This window comes from Echinops telfairi, unplaced genomic scaffold (assembly GCF_000313985.2).
Source record: "Echinops telfairi isolate 266 unplaced genomic scaffold, ASM31398v2 ScPeMD7_7424;HRSCAF=8462, whole genome shotgun sequence".
Classification (NCBI taxonomy): Eukaryota; Metazoa; Chordata; class Mammalia; order Afrosoricida; family Tenrecidae; genus Echinops; species Echinops telfairi.
Genome location: NW_022111324.1, coordinates 63,166,051 through 63,185,150, shown reverse-complemented (window position 1 = coordinate 63,185,150; position 19,100 = coordinate 63,166,051). Strand labels below are relative to the sequence as shown.

Here is a 19,100-nt window from a genome sequence, read left to right as displayed (position 1 = left end):
TATGAAGGGTTTTATAATCATCACCACAATTATTTTAGAACATTTTATTCATTCTTATACTCATTGCTATTAACTCTCCATTACTGCCTGAATGGGCAAAACACCGAGTAACTATTAATCTAGTTAATGTTGCTATAGACTAATCTATCCTGGATTTCATAGGAAGAAAATTATACCAAAAAAAACCCTCAACAATGACAAAAATAAAACAAAACCCAGAAAAACCTCAATTCAAGAGAAAGAAGATAATAGAAACTAGACAAATTAAAAATTAGTCAAAAGGGGATAAAATGATTATATTTTTTATTTTAACCTAACTGCATCTGCAGTAATCCATTTCCCAATGCACACTGCTGAGGATAAGACAATTCACAACCCTGGTCAAGGATCCCAGAGATTTCAAGGGAGGGGATCTGCGTGGGGATTCTGCAAATGGATTTTGCACTTTGACTCTTATTCAGCACCTCCTGCAAACCAGATGCTCAGAATTTAAGCTGTAATTCAATTCCTTTCTCTGATCTTGGATTTTAGTACTGACAATCCTGGTATGATCCTTCTTTGTGAACTTAGCTGACACCTCACTAAGATAGCTGCTTGTTTTAAGACAAGACTGTAAGAGTCCAGAGTCTAGTCTTTCTGGTAGCTAGACACCACCTGCTTTCTTAACCATGCTTTGCTTAGCTATTGATTTTAAAGCAGACCCATAGATGAACTCAAATATATATATTCAAAGTAATTCCCTTTATATATTTGTTTGTAGAGAGAGTAACAGTTTAAAAGTTGGTTCAATTTTATTTTTATTTAATGTGAATTGATAAGACCTCATATCTGTGTTTCATGTTAATGTGCCTCATTAACATGCTATGCAAAATAACTAGAGCACCAGAATTGTTCCAAAGATGGAATCTTGGGACACTACGATATTAAGAATGACAAAAATGCTGACACACTTCTCTGAAATAAAATAAGAGCTTTCAGAAGATACATGAAAATGTACTTAGAGCATTTCAAACTTAAAGACATACATCATATTTCAATGATAAAGCAACAGGGTCTATACTCATTGCTATCCAGTGAATTCTGACTCAGGGTGACCTATGAAACAGGGTCAAACTGCCCCTGTGTGTTTCCAAGACTGCACCTCTTTCTGGAAGTAGAAAGCCTTATCTTTTCCCCACCAGAGGACATGTAACCCTCAAATTAGTTATCTTAAATATCACAAACTTGATCATATTTCCTGATTTTCTGAGCTCCAATTTGCAAATGTATTAAGATAGAGATATAAGGACTGTCAATCATGTAATTTGTATAAGCACTAACCATAGCATTGGACATATATTTGACACGATACACTCATTATGCATTATATCTACAAAATTTCCAGTATGTATGTTTTATTGTCCTTCATTGTACTAAAGTGACTATATTTTATGCTCATCTACTTTTAAGTTAGTTGGACATACTCAAGAGTATAGAATATCAATAGTATTTAAATATCTACTAAGTATTGCCTCAAAGTATTCTATGGTGTATATAAATGATGCACTTAAAAACATTATAAAAATACACGCATCAACTCCCATCTAGATGCAAACTGCTCTGTGAATAAAATGTCACGTCTCTAAATGAAAATAATAAGAATTGCATTTGTCTCTCCTTAAATGCCGATGAAGCAACAGCACAGCTTCATGGCGCAGTGTTAGTCCCCATGAGTCTCTGTATTCAGCTTCCCGCCTCAGTGTGTGTAGGAAGTGCTGAGCGTAAACGAGCCCCGGAAAAAGCACAGTCCCTCCACTGTGGGGCTGTTCCACGAGCGATCTTTCATCCATTCCTTTCTGTCCCCTTCGCTCTGGCTGAGTGTCCCTTTTGTGTTACCAGTGTTTGATGAACCCATTTCTAGTCTTTAGTTATTCCACCTTAGTTTTTATTCGGGTTAGGGGGCAGAATTAAAGGAGTGAATGATTATTTTCTACTGGGATTAAGGTGACGATACAATTGGAGCTGGAACAAATGGATATAACATAGCTCAGCCATGTTGGAAGGCTTCTCCAAGCCTCATTTTTCTTCCATTAGACATTAGCATTTAGGTTATCTGTTGTAGGTGTCAAGAATTCCAGAAGACATCATCATTACACTACCTGGTTATGGATCTGGAGAACGGTAGGCAGCGATAACCTATTCCACTTGCTAATGTCACCAAAGTCTCTTCCATACCTTGACTGTGTTCGGAATAGACTGATAAACGTGCCTCCTTCGCGTGGTTGGGACCAGAGACCAAGCCTCACGGTTTTGGTCACTAAAATAGTTGTCCTGAGTCCAGTTCTGCTCTCCACTCCGAGCGTGTCTCACTGGCGTTAAGTTACGTTAAATATGGATATTTATTATAGAGCACTAGAAGATGGTCATGGGAGGGGAGAGTGGGTGAGATCCAGCCCGGGGTCAGTCTGCATGTTGAAAATTATGTTCTAAACAATGCTTTCAGGTTGAAGTGTGCACAAAGTATGCTTGTGTGAAAAGCAGTGAGACTCAAATCACCACTGTGGAAGACACCCCAGCGGATATACCAACTCCCACAGTTCATGGCATCACTTCAAGGTACACATGTATTTCCTTTCATTTAGAGAACTGTGATCATAAGCAATTGAAATAAAATCCAACGGTAGCCTCCCAGTCATGACAATCTCATCTAATAGGTTGCTTTAAATATGTGTGTACATAGAATTTTTGATATTACTGCGCAGGTGCTGATCTTCATTGGCCAGATTCCCTGAACATTTAAGCTTTGATTTCCCTGATTGCCCAGCCTTACTTCCCATTACTTAGTAATCTATGAACAAATACTTCAATGAACTAAAGAGGCTTTTTTATTTAAATGTGTCCTTCAGTGAAACCCTTTGTGAGGCAAAGAACACAATTTTAATGAGAACGACTACCTTCTAACTTCATCTCTGTGAGGAAAATATTAGATTTACATATATCAGCTTGCCCACGGCTAGAAAACCTGTAAAATAAATAGGGGCAATCATCTTCGAATCAGCATTATCTATTTTGTCAGAGTCTTCGTAGAATTAGTTTATTTTTCTATATTCTTTTGTTGTTGAAGAATCATTTTATTTTTCCGTGTTCTTTTGTTGCTGAGAAAGGACCATAATTTGAAAATGAGTGTCCTTGCAGTTGCAACTTAGTGATGATAATCATAAGAAGATTTAATGTCATGTGTCCTAAGCTAAAACACTCTCATAACTGTTCATTTCTCAACATCAAGTTGAGGCCGGAGAAAAAACCCACAGGGTTCCACACCACACTTTTGCCTTTGCAAAGGGAATCACCCTTCTCATGCACACACATACACGTATTTACTAAAAATGAGAAACTGTTTCCATTCTTAAGAATGTATCTACAGCCTCCTGAAATGTTGAGGTCTTTTTCTCTTAATTAGCTCAACAATTTCTATACTGATCTTAAAGACTGTTAATTAAAATAGGTAGAAACAATCAAGTAACTAGCTTCTTATTTTATGACATAAAACTCTATCTTCTCTTTTTGAATACATCTTTTATTCACCAGGTTATAAGACCTTATCTAATGTTTGATGATCTACATAATTGATAATTCCTTCAGTGGTCCATCATCATCATCTATCCATAAGATTACTTGATATGCAAGGGGAACTAGTTAAGTTCCATGGGTGCCAGCGACTTGTATTTATTCTTCAGCAAAGACATTTTTTGACTGTAATAATATATAAGGCAAACGTGACTCAGAGAAATATAAAACATGGTTCCTAACTTTGCAAAGTTCCAATCAACTATGGGAGACACTATCCTAAACAAATAATTAGAGAATGATGTGACAAAATGTAAGGGGTTCGTATTTCAAAAATGTCATAAAAATGAAATTAAACGATAATGGAATTTTTTCATGAACTTTTGGGAACCTCCCTCATAATATATTAGCTGTTTTTAATATGCAAGAAGAACATAGAAAAATGCTAAAGTCACCAGGATTATCTCCGAATGTTTTATAGAAGATGTGGCATTTGAGTTCGGTCTCAAAGAATTTAAGAACAATTACATTTGGGTCAGTAGATATTGGCCAAGTCCTGGTGGCACAGTTGTGAAAGCATTCAACTGCTATTCAAAAGGTCAGCAGTTCAAACCCACCCGAAATATATAGCATTCTGTGGCTATCAAGCCTCAGCCTTGGAGACCCTGGAAGGAGGTCTACCCTTTCCTAGACCGTAAATGTGAGTCACTATTGACTCAAGGGCAGTGGGTTTTGGGTGCTGAGTTTCCAAATTGTCCGATTTCTTGTCTGTTGGCAACTTCATGACTCAAGTCCAAATGAGGACATAAAAGAGTACAGACTAAAAGGCATAGCGGCCATGCCTGGCCTCCATGGCCTCCACGGGAGGAGAATCCGGCTCCACATTAGGCCCCAGTTGATTTCTATGGGCCAGAGATCAGTCATGCCTCCACACTCCAGCTTCTTTTACCTGCTTCTGACACAAAGCTTCTTTCCCAAGCCACTTTACTTTTCTAGTGGGTTCAATAATCCATTGTGACATCCGCACAGAGAATACACAAAATGGAGTTATTAGGGAAGCAAATACCAAACCAAAAAACCAAACCAACCAAAACTCACTGCCATAGAGTGGAATCGGCTACATGACAATGCTATGGCTTTCTGAGACTGTAAATCTTTACAGTAGTACAAGGTCTCATCTTTCTATTGTGGAATAGCTGTGGTTTACAATGTGCTGCTTCAAACTGCTGACCTTGCAGTTTGCAGCCCACCATGCCACCAGGCACCTATTAGGGATGCTCCTGCCACTGAGTCAATGCCAACTGGTAGTGACCCTACATGACAGAGTAGAACTGCTCCTGTGGGTTTCCAACACTAGCTTTCTCCCTGAGAATAGCTGGTGGTTTCAAACTCTTGACCTTGCAGTTAGCAGTTCAACCTGTAACCCACTATGCCACCAGAATGAAAAATATTAAGGATATAGTCATTTTGTCCGTGGCATCTCTTCTTAGCAGTGCCAGCAGGCACCTTTCTCTCTGGTCCTTGGTCTCTGAGCCACTGGTCTCCTAGGTCTCTACACTCTTTAGACAAACATTACAGAGCTACTTCCGGTGCTGACAAAAAAAGCCCCAAGGGCATGTCACCCTGCAGCCAGGTTCCTGCTGGAGGCAAGCAGCTTTATTCATTTGTGAGCTGAAAAGATGCTGCTCGCTCTTCTCTGCTCTTCCCTTCCCTTCCTCTCTCTCTCTCTCTCTCTCTCTCTCTTTTTGTTCTGGGTGCCACCGCCTCCACTGGTGCTGCCTCTCCTAATGGTGGAAAAGTGGTGTGTGGCTCAGGACTCTTCTTTCTCTATGATCGTGAGATCCCCTGGTTCCTGCTTTTGAAGTGCCTTGCTTTACACACAACAGAATGGCCAAACTGGCCAGTTCCCACACAAGAGTCCCATACACCTTATTTGCATGCTCTGTGCCAAACATTTGATGGAAGTAACAAAAACAATGGATGGAAGAGCTATAACAATTCAATTCTGCCACAAAGATAGCACTCAATTCCAGATCACATCAGTCATACAAATATCCCCACAATAAAGTGAATGGCACAATTTTTGTTAGTTTTCCAATGCTTATAAAAGTTATTTTTACACTATACCAGTCTGCTAAGTGTGCAATACCATTATGAAAAAGTTTAGCATTTTATAAGAATTGCCAAAACATGAGACAGAGAAACAAAGTGAATTATTAGAAAAATGGTGCCCATACACTTGTTCGACTAAGTACAACATTCAAATTATAAAAAGCATAGTCTCTTTGTCATGCCATAAAGCGAAGTAACATGCGTCATGCGTTATGCCATGTACCTGAGAATAATGGTGGGACCCCAGGTGGCATTGTGGAGTACGCACTGGGCTGCTCACTACCAGGTCAATGATTCAAAACTACCAGCCTCTCCTCTAGTAAGAGATGAGGCCTTCTGCATCCTAGATGTACAGCCTCAAAATCCCACATGAGCTGTTCTATGAGATCACTATGTGTTGGAAGTCGACTCAATAGGCAGTGAAGAATAATCCTCAAGCTTTATAAGGAATTAAGCAAATGTCTGTAAGTGCCATTGTCCCTAGAATATCTTTTCCTCCAAGAAGACTGTAACAGAGAGATGATAACAGGAAAACTCTTTTTTCAGTTCTGGTTAAAGTTGCTTATAAGCATATAAAAGTTATGGCAAAAATATTTTTAAACTATTGAGAACAAGAGGAAGGAAAATACGAGCAGTGGCAACAACAGAAGAGAAATTTCAACAGGTTTGCAAACCATAGTTGGCATAAGAGGCAACTGACTGACTTAGAAGTGGAGAAATGTATAGGCAGAGGTAGATAATGACTTGAATCGAGCCAAATTTCCCTGAGAAGATGGAGAGAGGCTGAGTCCTAAGTACCGGGAAGCATTGTGGAAATCAGAGAGAGAAGTCCAGGCTCTCAACTGAAATCAGAGGATCCATGGGGAGTCTACAAATTAAGAGGTGGAAACTCATTGTTTGACAGTGTGCACCCAGTAATTTGTTTTTCAGCTTCCACAAGGCCAGCTCCACTCGCCAGGGCATCTGAAGTTTAGTCTCTTGAAAACTGTGAACCAGTCATTTAGGCAGTTGAATGAGAAGGCACATTAGACAGCTGGGATGAGAAACAGAGGGAAGAACAGTGAGAAAGTTAAAACTATAACAGAGGGTGGAAGCCTCCACTGTTTTTCTGAGTTCTGCTCTCATAAGTGAGTCTCCAGTTGAGACAGTTAGTTTATTTTGCCAACCTGGCCGATAAACACATGTGGGGTTCATTGAAGGGTGGAGGGATAAATAGCTCTGTGAGCTTCTTCTTTCCAGTTCTCCGGTCCTTTGCTCTCTGACGGTTGGACCAGGGTACAGCTGCCTTAGCCAGTTCCCTGCTTCAGCTGGCAAGGCTCACTACCTGCAAGACATCCCTGAGGAGAAGCCATGTGGATCTACCCCGATGCAGCCCTGGGTCATGGAGTACCCCTGTGCAGAGCTCTGCCAGCGCTGAGATGCCTACACATTCACTGACTCAGCTTTCTTCCTGCAGTTGGCATTATTGCATGTGTTTTGTGAGATGGAGGAGGACTTTGTGGATTGGTGTCAGACATATGGGCTAATGTTGGACTTGTGGGCTTGGGCAGCACTGAATTAGGTGGTTTTCTTCATGTGCACTTAACCTTTATATAAAACTCTCTCTTATACATGAGTTCCTGAGGATTTGTTTCTCTAAAGTACCCAGACTAACACACCAGGCAAGCAATTGGAGATTCTTCTCCAGAAAAACTTGAATGTCCCCAAATAAATACCTGCAGATATTAGCCTATGGAAACCGCTAAGGGAAAAGTAGCTTGCCATTAGGCCATCCCTGAGGAAGCACACTAATCACCATCTCCTAGCTACATTAAGCATCAAATGTGTCAATCTTTGGTGCATCAATCTAAAAGCTAACAAGGAGATTGCGATCAACTGAAGAAGAGTGATTCAATTGAGACAGATAAATACAAGGGGAGAGAGAAAAAAATCTCTTCACAACCTTGGAGACATAAGAGTTGATCCTCTTTCCAGAACACAAAAGCATCATGCTCCAAAATAAGAATCAAAGGATATGAAAGAAAGGAAAAAAACTTGTGGAAATTACAAATGCAAACATGTTGAATTTTAGGAACAAAATTTGAGTATAGATCTCTGAAAGCACATTTTAGTATAGGAAAAGAAAAAGGAAGAAAGAAAAACATTTAAAAATTAGGAAAAAATTCGGGGCACATCATGTTTGAAAAATAAGAGCTCCAGAAAGTGAGAGCCAAGGAGTGAGAGGGGGTGGAGAGAATCAAGGAAAGATGACAATATCAATGACAGAATCACAGTCACTGGTCTGCATATTTAAAGATTCCACAGACACTCACACAGTGAGTGAAAGCCGAGCTACTTAAAGGTGTATTGTCAGAAACTTTGGGAACATCAGCACATTCCAAAAGGTTCCCGGGATAAAGTTCATGTACTTGCCGTAGTGGGAATTTGAATGGCAGCGGCAATAGTCGCTGCTGAAAGTCAGCGGAGTAATGCATTCAACACTGTGACCTAAAACCAAGCAAAACATGACAAGCAAGTAAACACACGTGTCACTTTACAACTCCATACCCAGTCAATTTCAATTAAATGTGGAACTGTAATAAATGCAAGTTATGACATACAAAGATCATATAAGGATCGTACTGAAACTGGAAAAGGATATGAACAGAATAGCCTGGTTTTAATAATGAAATAAACAAACTTCTAAAAAGATTTGGAGTTTCCTAAATTTGTTAATTTTGCAATTATTACGTTAAAATGTGTCTAGTTTGCATATTGTAACGCCTTTTGCTCTCCAGTTTGATGAGTTTTGACAAATGCATGGAGTTGTGTCATGTAAAGATCAACCAAATCGAGATAAAACATTTCTATTATATTGACATAGTCTCTTTTCTTTTAGCCAAGTGTTTCGGTCCCTACCCTCAAACCATGCCAAACAGGAGTCTCAGCTCGGTATGTTTGCCTTGTCAGAGAGATGGAGCCATCAGAAGTGTAGCCACTGAAGGCTCTCACTTAAATTCATCCAAGTTTTATGCCTATCAGTGTGTTACTAGTTATTGCTAAACAATGCTTCATTGTATTACTCTGCCACAACCTGCAAACAACAGATAACTGCTCATACTGGGTTCCTATACATAAAACTGCTACAAACATTTACATATGGGTTTTTCTTGTAAATATGACTATTCATTTTTATTTAAGTAAAACACCTAGGGATGGAATCATTGAGTCATATGGTCATTGAATCTCTTACTTTATAGGAAACTGACAAACTACTTTCAAAAGTGGCTATACCATCTTGCATTACTACTAGCATTATATAAGAGTTCTAGTCCAAAGAAATTCACTATTAGATTCTGACTTGTACTGACACTATAGGACAGGGTAGACTGTCCCTGTGGGTGTCTCAGACTGTAAATCGTTGCAGGAGTAGAAAGCCTCCCGTGGAAGGTTCGAACTGCTGTCTTACAGTTATTGGACCAATGTGCAACCACCACGCCTTGAGGACTCTTCTCAAGAATTCTAGTAGCTCCACATTTCTGATAGCAATTAGAGTTATACAGCCCCATCTTTCCTAAATCATCATTTTAATAGGTGTGCATCAGTGTTTCATTGTGGTTTTAGCTACATGTCCCTAATGACCATGGATATCAGTCATCTTTGTATTCGCTTTTTTAACATAAGCACATTTACTTATCTCCTATGGCACAATGTCTCTTCAAATAATTTGCCAATGTGTTAATTAAATTGTTATATTATTTCTAGGATTTGAGCCTTTAAAAGGAAGTAACCTGGATGTACATATTTTGTTACATATGTGATGTTAAAATATTTTCTTGCGGTATGTCATACGTGTTTCTAGTGTCCTTTACAGAGCAAAAGTTTGAAATCTCAATAAAGTTCAATTTATGAGTTAAAAAAGGCTTACTGATTGTTATTGTTTATAGAGCTCCCTAATCAAGTAACACACGTTTTCTCCTATCTTTTCTTCTAGATGTTTTATACTTTTAACATTTTGCACTCGTGTTTGTGATCCATTTTTGTTGTTGTTATAAACTGAGCAGATGTGAGTCAAAGTTATTATTTTTTTTTGCAAATTGATAACCAACCTTTCCAACACACTCTTCTGAAAAGACAGTCAATTCACCATTGAATTGCTTTTGAATCTTTGCAAAACACAAACATATTGCATAAATAACTTCTGAACTCTCTATTCAGTTCATTGATATGAGCTTTTTTTTAATCTATTTACCAATGCCACATGATTTTCACAACTGTAGCTTTATGGTAAGTGCAAATTAATATGAGACCTCCAACTTTGACCTTTTTTTAAAAAAATAGTAATTTGTCTCTTCTTCTTTTGGCTTTTTCCACACATTTTGAAATCAGCTTGTTAATATTTACAGAAAGCCTTCTGTGGCTTTGAGTTAGACTGCATAGAGTCCATAAATTAATTAGGAAGAACTGGCATACTGACAGTACCAAGTCTCCCAAATCATGAACGTGGAGTATATACTGTTGTTGGGTGCTGTGTAGTAAATGCTGACTCATGAGGAGCCCAATGCATAGAGTATAACTGTATCATAAAGTGTACGGGCCGTCATCTGTTCAGGAACGGATAGCTAGATCTTTCTCCCGCAGATCAGCTGAGTGAGTCCCAACTACCAACCTTCCAGTTAGCAGCTGATCCTTTCACTCTTTGCTCTCAGGGCTCCTTGAACACAATGTTGTACTCTATGTGTGTCCCTTGTAGCATTCCATGTACCAACATTACACACACTGCACTATCTCTCTTCCAGGTGAAATACTCAAGAGGTTTTTAGTTTCCATTGTTGATAGTTTTTGTTTGTTTTCATAAATAAATAAACCCAGCTAGTCATGGCGAGTGCACGGAAACACAACTGCTTTGGGTGCATTGGCTTTTTATACTGGGACTTTGTAAAATCATTAGTTCCAGGAAGTTTTTTGCAAATTTCATGGGTCCACATAGAAAGGCCTGTTATCTGTAAAAAGAGATGGTTTTATTTCTTTCTAGTTTGTATGCCCTTTCTTTCTTTCTTTCTTTCTTTCTTTCTTTCTTTCTTCTATCTTGTTGTGCTGGATACTTCGATAGGGGGCAAGCACCCACATCTTTGACTTGTTTCTAAACTCTAGATGAAAGTTTTCCATTTGCTACCATTGAAATATGTGAAATATGATGTTATCTATTAACTTTTAGAGACATCCTTTATTCAATTGAAGAATTCTCCTATTGCTAGGTTCCTGCGAGTTTTAATCATCTATGAATATTTAATTTTAACAAATGTTTTTTCTACAGTTTTTAATTGGCCAATATGGCTAATTACATTGATCAATTTTTCAAGCAACAAATGAGCTTTCTACTCTCTGGCTAGATCCTACATGGTTTTATTCACCGTTGGCTGGACAGTCTGCTATTTTCTTATTGAAAATGTTTGTGTCTATGCTCATAAAAGACACTGGGCTGTAACAATGTGGGCTGGTGTGGATGCCGTGGTAATTTTTGTTCCATAAAATGAATCAGAAATGTTTCTATTCTCTTCTGTTTGCTGGAAGAGATTGTTGTGAATGGCGTAGTTTTAAATATCAGCTGTGTATGTTTTGTGTTGCTTTGGTCCATGCACAGAATTGAGGGCTCTCTTGGCTTGTTCCTCTCCCAAATTTCCTTGATTCTGGCCAGCTGCATAGACTTCCTGTCCCCGATTCCTTTCCCATAGTTCCTCTGGGGATTTTAGCTTCAGGGTTGCATCACAATTTGCACGGCTGCTGCTATCATGGCCTGAGAGAGGTTATCCGTAAGGTGAGAACCCCCACGTTCTTTGGCCCACAAGAACTCCTGTTTTTGCTGGTTCTTCTGAACAGGAAGCTGTCAGGCTTTTTGCTTCTGGAGAGGAGCGGGTCCAGGCCCCTTTCAGCTAGGGCTGCCTTAGTGTGGTCCCCTAACTGATCTCCCCATCAGAGGAGCGCCCAGAGGAAAAAGAGAAAGTAAAACAAAACAGAATGCGAATTTCCCCCACCTGGTCTGGCTTCCGGGCAGAAAGACAATTTTGGTCTGATTTTGCTTTCCCAGAGTACCAGACACCACTGGGTCTGCCCTTGGCCTCAAGTCGGAGATCCAAGGGGGCTAAGGGTATGGGTTTCAAATGAGAAATTCCTCCCTTCGGGTTGCTCTTCAGGTTTTGGATTCCCTCCTCCTATGTCTGCTATGGTTACCATTTCAGAGTCATCTGATAGTTGATTTTGAAAGTTTGCCAGAAGTTTTAGTTGTAATCAGTGGGAGGTATAGGAAGTCCTCCTACACCACATTTCACTGGATTCCAAAGCCTTTGAAAGCTGCTTCTTCTTCTGTTTCTTGTTTTGGTCAAAACCTAGTAAAAACTTGAGAGTAATTATTCACAGCCAAATATTGGCATATTAAATCTTTCCTTTCTTAGAATAATCCATTGTAGCAGAGTATCATTTCCAAAGGCAAGACACTAATGAGTAGGTATATACTGCCAAGCCATTAATCAAAATTACACCAATACCAAAGCAGTTAGCCTCCTGTGTGCATGTTATTGTTTGTGTAATTCCATTATAATTCTGGCAATGTGTACTTGTTAGTGATAGTTCTATTCTGTTTTTTTAATCTTTGTATTAACAACACACAAAATCAAATGTGAAATACTTCCAGAAAAATGTTAGTAGACTGGCTTTACATTTACTTCTAAAGCATTTAAAGTAACTTGGTTTCTATTAGACATATTTTTCTTAGATTTTTGTTTATTTGTGGTAAAATGTAGTACTTAGTGAAATTTAGCATGCCTATATTTTAATAACCTATACAGTTAGCATACAAGGTTGATTATATGCATGAAGTGCATCAACTCATCTTTGTCTTTGGTCTTAACATACGCCTTGCTTTTGACTATACTGTCTGAGTAGAGGCAATTATATAGGTTTCTCTTTCATGTATCAACCGAAGAGGCTTTAGCACACAAGTGCACAGAGATCAGATGGGCTCTTCTCATTCTATAAGCTGCTCATCTGGAAAATAAATCTGTGTTTACATTGCATTTTCCATATTTGTCATATTATTATCAGCTACTTTTATATCCCCAAAGAATACTAACGACTGATCGATAGCCCGGACATGTCTGGCCATGGCCTACACGTGCCCTGGATAGTTCATTTATTTGATTTGGTGGATTTGCTAGAGTAGGATTTAATCAATAGCTAATTCATTAATTCTGGTCCTTGAGAACGTGGAGTCTGTGCTGGATGAAGATGGCTGGCTGGCTCTGGCTTTGACTGAAATCTGACAAACACTACAGTTGACAGCTTCGCTGAGTACTAGGCTACCTGTGCATTTTGCTTATTTATTCTCCATAAATGGATGCACTAAAAAAGAACATAAACAAGAAAGAGATTTTATTACATGAGCCCTGGTGTTCCAAAAGACATGATTTCCAGGCATGAGGCTCCGGGGATAGAAGAGCGAGAACGCAGACCATGTCTTTTATTGCCTTTAATTGGAAGCTCGGCGGCTTTCTGAGTTCCAAATCAGTTTGGGGCTATATTATTGATGAGCAGTCCGAAGTATAATGTCTTTGTAGCATTCATAAATAATTGTTTTAAAATTTGCCTCAAGGCACTGAATAACATAAATGGCAGTTTTTCACACCAACTTTTCAGCAGCCTTTATGTATAACAGCAGCACAGACTAACTTTCTGTAAAGGAAGGTTAAACCATTATCATTATTTTCAAATCCTCTCTATTTGAAAATTACTCAGCTTGGGGTTGAGTATGGCAGAAGAGAAAATTGCTTGTGCGTGTGTTTGGGGGGTCAGGGGTATTATTTCCACACCAAATCCGAGGTGAAAATGTGAGGCCCTAATTTTTTATACGATCAAATTGGAAATCCATAATTCCTTCTATCCTTGATGTTTTTCTTGCTAAGTTTTTTAGTGGCTCATGGTTTGTGTTCTGAATTAGTAACTTTGAAAATCTGTTTTTTAAAAGACTAATTTTTTTTGAATGGGGAGGATGTTGGGCTGCAGGTTGCCAAAGTTCTGGTCTCTTTTCCTCAGCTATATTCGAAATGTTCTCGGGCCAACAACTTGGAAAGTTAGGGGTGCTGATGGTAGCATCCTAATGTGCTTTAGGATGAACAACGTAGGTTCTATTTTGGAGTGGGATATTCTAAGGTTGAATGGATGAGAAAAAAAATCCCTTTAATTATAGAATTTGGAATGTATTTAGTATTGCTGTACATGTCCAACAATATTATTTTGATCGTATCTGCTTTAAAGAGATGTTGTTTCCATGGCCAATGAGTTCTGAGTATAAAAGACATTGTTTGATTCAGGAAGTTTTAAAAATCGTTGATCTTACAGGTGAGATTCTGCCACTTCTTTCACTTCCCCACCTGCTTGTCCCCCCCACGGAGGTGTGGTAGGTGTAGTAGGTGACACATTGAGCTACCAACCTCAAGGTCCACCATTTGAACTCACCAAGCGCTCCAAGGCCACGGGGGAAAGAGGAGGCTCTCGGCTTCTGTAAAGCTTGACAGTCTCAGCAACCACAGGAGCCATTCTCTTCTGGCCTATGTGTTGCTACGAGTCAGAATGGACTTGAAAGTGGGAGGTTTTTATTGTTTATTTATTTTATTTTATTTTATCTCCTCCTCAAGTTCTTTCTAACCAGTCTTCCAGCTCAGCCCCTGAAGTGACCGTGGAGTGCTTCTCAACAAAATCCACTTCTCCCTCCTGGTTCATTTTGACCTTTAAAACCACACTTTGTCCCTGGCTCTCTGATCACTCGTGATTTCTTGTATTAGTTCCATTCTAAACCCACTCTTTAGGACACTAACTCCTACTTACGTAGTTTAAACATCTTGTGATGTTTGCCATGCTAATAAGGTCTCAACTATCTTGGGCCCTGTTTGGGCTTTGGCTCCATTTTTCCAGTTGCTGATTGTCTTGTCTGATAGCCACCCATCCTTGCCATAACCCCAAGGCTCAAAAGTTAACTCTCATCTAATCCAACATCAAAATCTGCAGATGCACCACCACCCTGCTCATGATCCAGAACATTTACCTTTTATTGTGTTATATATGCCAATAAAGAGTGAGATATTCAGTGACATGACATGCAAGCAGAAAATTAATATTGTCATCATGTTTCACTTAGCCTTATATTTAAATTGCCCTGACCACTTTAATAGCCACAATCTACAATCATATTGAAGAAGTTGAGTGTTAGATAAATATTGTAGCCATGAGTTGTCAAGTCAGTTCTGACGCATGGGACCCAAGGTGTGCGTGGAGTTGCAAAGCTCCAAAGAGCTTTCAGGGCTGTGGCTTTGGGGAAGCATATCGCCTGCGTTGTCTTTCGCCCAGGGGTGGTTCCAACTGCCAGACTTTCTACCAGTAGTGAATCCTTTAATCATTTGTACTATAAATTGAACATAAATAACCTAAGTGAAGAGAAAACAGAAGAAAGGATTGTATAAACATGATCAGGAAATAATTGGTGTTTATTAATTAGGTGGGGTTTACACTTCAGATCATCAATTTTGTATCTAAGAGTATAAAATATTCCTCAAATCCCCCCAAAATTTATCCTTCTCCCATTCCTTGATTTCTATTCTTCCCCTTGTGGGCTACTATCTCATATTTCCCCCAAGTTTACCCCTGTCAACAGGCTAGTCCATTATTCTTAAGCCCTAAACAAGAATATTACAACAAAATAGTTCTTAGCTACAACATCATGATCTAAAAAATGAGAAAATGATCATTGAAATTTCCAATTATTCTTTGCAAAAGAATTGCAAAACACATGACTGCGAAAATGAAAAGGCAAGCCACTGGAGGAAAATATTTGGAAATCGTAGATCTGACAAAGGACAAACTGTTCGAATGCAATGGTAATGTTCCAGTGTGAGTATTAGCTCTACATAAAAGTACTCTCAACCTATATCATTTCGATATTCATATATGTGAAGGTAGGTGATAAAACAGTGATTTTTCCATACTCCTTTCAGTATACTACACTCTCTATTTTATTGATATAGATGGTCACCACAATAGTATGTATCACAGTGACAGAATTAAAAAGAAAGAGTTTCAAGTAGGATATGTAATCACTTAGTAAGTTTGAACTAAATGAACTCATGTACCAAAATGACTTTTACCAGGAACTTTATAATGGTAACTTAAGTCTCAATAACCAGGTCTATAGGGACTCAATAAATTCTCGTAGTCTCTTCAGTGGGAGATTGATGGGACTTTCTACTCCCATAAAGAACTGCAGTCTCTGAAACTCACAGGGGCAATTCTGTTGTGCTCTGTAGGCCCTCTGTGAATCAGCATTGACTCAATGGCAGTGAGTGAGTGAGAGGAGTGAGTCACTTCAGTAAGACATACTCACTCAAAAAGATACAACCGAAGGTTCATAGACCCAAACGTCACTTCCATCGTTTAATACAAGACATATGACTATCTTCTATTTGTTTTTTACCATTTACCTTCATGTGAGCAAAACTGTTCATATTATCACAGAAAAGAGATCATTTCCCTTCACAGTTATGCAACGCATGAAAGAGAAGCCATCCCAGTAGGTGCCCTATATAGTGTCTTTTTAAAAATCATTTTATTGGGGCTCATACAACTCTCATTACAATCCATCCATACATCCATTGTGTCAAGCACATTTGTACTGTTTTTGCCATCATCATTCTCAAAAAATTTGCTTTCTACTTGAGCCCTTGGTATCAGCTCCTCATTTCCTCCCCTCCCTCCCCAAACCTCCTCCCTCATGAACCCTTGATAATTTATAAATTGTTATTTTTGCATGTCTGACACTGTCTGACATCTCCCTTCACCCACTTTTCTGTTGTCCGTCCCCCAGGGAGGGGGTTTATATGTACATCCTTGTGATCAGTTCCCCCTTTCTACCCCACCTTCTCCTTACCCTCCTGGTATCACTACTATCATTATTGGTCCTGAGGGGAATATCTGTCCTGGATTCCCTGTGTTTCCAGTTCTTATCTGTACCAGTGTACATCCTCTGGTCTAGCCAGATTTGTAAGGTAGAATTGGGGTCATGATAGTGGGGTTGTGGGGGGGGGGGAGGTATTAAAAAACTGAAGGAGAGTTGTATGTTTCATCATTGCCATACTGTACCCTGACTGGGTCTTCTCCTCCCCGTGGCCTTCTATAAGGGGATGTCCAGTTGCCTACCGATGGGCTTTGGGTCTCCACTCTGCACTCCCCCTCATTCACAATGACATGATATTTTTGTTCTTTGATGCCTGATACCTGATCCTATCAACACCTCATAATCACACAGGCTGGTGTGCTTCTTCCATGTGGGCTTTGTTGCTTCTCAGCTAGATGGCTGCTTATCTTCAAGTCTTTAAGACCCCAGAAGCTATATCTTTTGATACCTGGGCACCATCAGCTTTCTTCACCACATTAGTTTATGCACCCACTTTGTCGTCAGCGATCGTGTTAGGAAGGTGAGCATCATGGAATGCCAGTTTAATAGAACAACAGTGTTCTTTCATTGAGGGAGTGCTTGAGTAGAGGCCCAATGTCCAACTGATACCTTAATACTAAACCTATAAATATAAGAACATAGATCTAGATCTTCCTTGTTTACTAGCTTTTGTGGATGCCTCAGACCCTTTGATGCCACTTACATAGACTTTTCCGTAGTTGATTATAATGAATGCAAAAGAGAATCTGCAGAATGTGGAATTAATTTTGAGTTGGATATAACCTTATTATAAAGTACATGTCACTTATAAAACTGTCCTCTTGTAGATGACATTAATTTCTTACCTAGAGTCTTATTATTGAATGTGTTTTGTTGCTACCCACCAGAAAATGATAATAATTTTCCTCTTTTTTTTCACATGTTTTAAAACATCAAGGTTTATCTTGACTGCTACTTTTTAACATAAATACTTGGGCTTAATTGAAGTCCTAATATGTGATGTCACTTGGAATTTTGATAGTGCCCAGAAAACCTTCAAAGATACATTCCTTTTAAAAATAAAATAAAAAATAATAGAACAAAGACGTTATTTTGCATATTGGCAGAAAAGTGTTTAAGATAAGTTAGTATAAGGGGCCAATGATAAAACCTTTAAAATATAGTGAAAAAAGCTAATATGTATTTGCTTTTCTTCAAAATATCTACTGGAATGGTTTATATGTTAAAGATACAGTACAGCTATGTTTGATTGGCTAATAATTTGACATTCTAGAACAGCAAAATTAGAATTGATCCCAAGTCAGAGTTCTCTCTCTTTTTAGAAAATGGTGATAACAAAATAATTATTAGTATACATTTACATAAAGTTTTGCACATGGTTTAAAATCGAGAAAGGCATGTGTCAAGGATGTATCCTCTCACCACACCACGAGGCTAAATGTCTTGGTGCCTTAGGGACCCTAGCTGTCTTCCAATTGTCACTCTTGGAGCAGCTTAGTGTCAGTCACATCATTAGCATAAGGGACCGGAAACAAACCAAAGTATCACACTTACTACCGTGAGTCAATGTCGACTCATTGTGACCCTATAGGGCAGCGCAGAGCTGGCCTGGTGGGTTTCCAAGACTGTAATTCTCTTCAGGACTCAAAAGCCTCCCCTTTCTCCCAAGGAGAGGCTGGTGGTTTCTAACTGCTGACCTTTCAGGGAGCAGCCCAATGTGTAGCTACTCTCCACCAGGGAGCCTGAAAGGAAAAAAAAAATGGTTAGAAATAGGAGTTAGATCTGATGCATACACTAATTTCCACTCTATGTAGGAAGCCACATTATTTGTTATTTTCTTATTAAACCAAAATGGTTCTCAATGTTTTGATCAGCCTCAAAGAATAAGACTTCCTTCTGATCCCTGAAACTTTTTTTAATCGTTTTATTAGGGGCTCATACAACCCTTATCACAAACCATACTACATCAATTGTGTAAAGTACAAAAACATTTGCTCTCCACTTAAGCCCCTGGCATCAGCTCCTAATTTTTCCCCTCCCTCCCCACTCCCCACTCCCTCATGAACCTTTGATAATTTATAAATTATTATTTTGTCATATCTTGCCCTGTCCGACCTCTCCTTTCACCCACTTTTCTGTTGTCCATCCCCCAGGGAGGAGGTCACATGCAGATCCTTGCAATCAGTTCCCCTTTTCCAACCCACCCTCCCTCTACCCTCTCAGTATTGCCATTCACACCACTGGTCCTAAAGGGATCATCCACCTGGAGTCCCTGTGTTTCCAGTTCCTATCTGTACCAGTGTACCTCCTCTGGTCCAGCCAGACTTGCAAGGTAGAATTGGGATCATGATAGTGGAGGAGAGGAAGCATTAAAGAACTAGAAGAAAGCTGTATTTTTCATTGTTGCTACATCGCACCCTGACTGGCTCGTCTCCTCCACGAGACCCTTCTGTAAGGGGATGTG

The 19,100-nt window shown here is 39.2% G+C and overlaps 1 protein-coding gene across 1 annotated transcript in view; it reads left to right on the top strand.

The window, feature by feature from the left end:
- USH2A (usherin) overlaps positions 1-19,100 on the top strand; it is a 949,135-nt gene that overhangs the window by 682,007 nt on the left and 248,028 nt on the right. Inside the window, exon 47 of the mRNA XM_004700145.2 lies at positions 2,483-2,595. Coding sequence (XP_004700202.1) covers positions 2,483-2,595 — 113 coding nt within the window. The remainder of the gene's footprint in view (positions 1-2,482; positions 2,596-19,100) is intronic.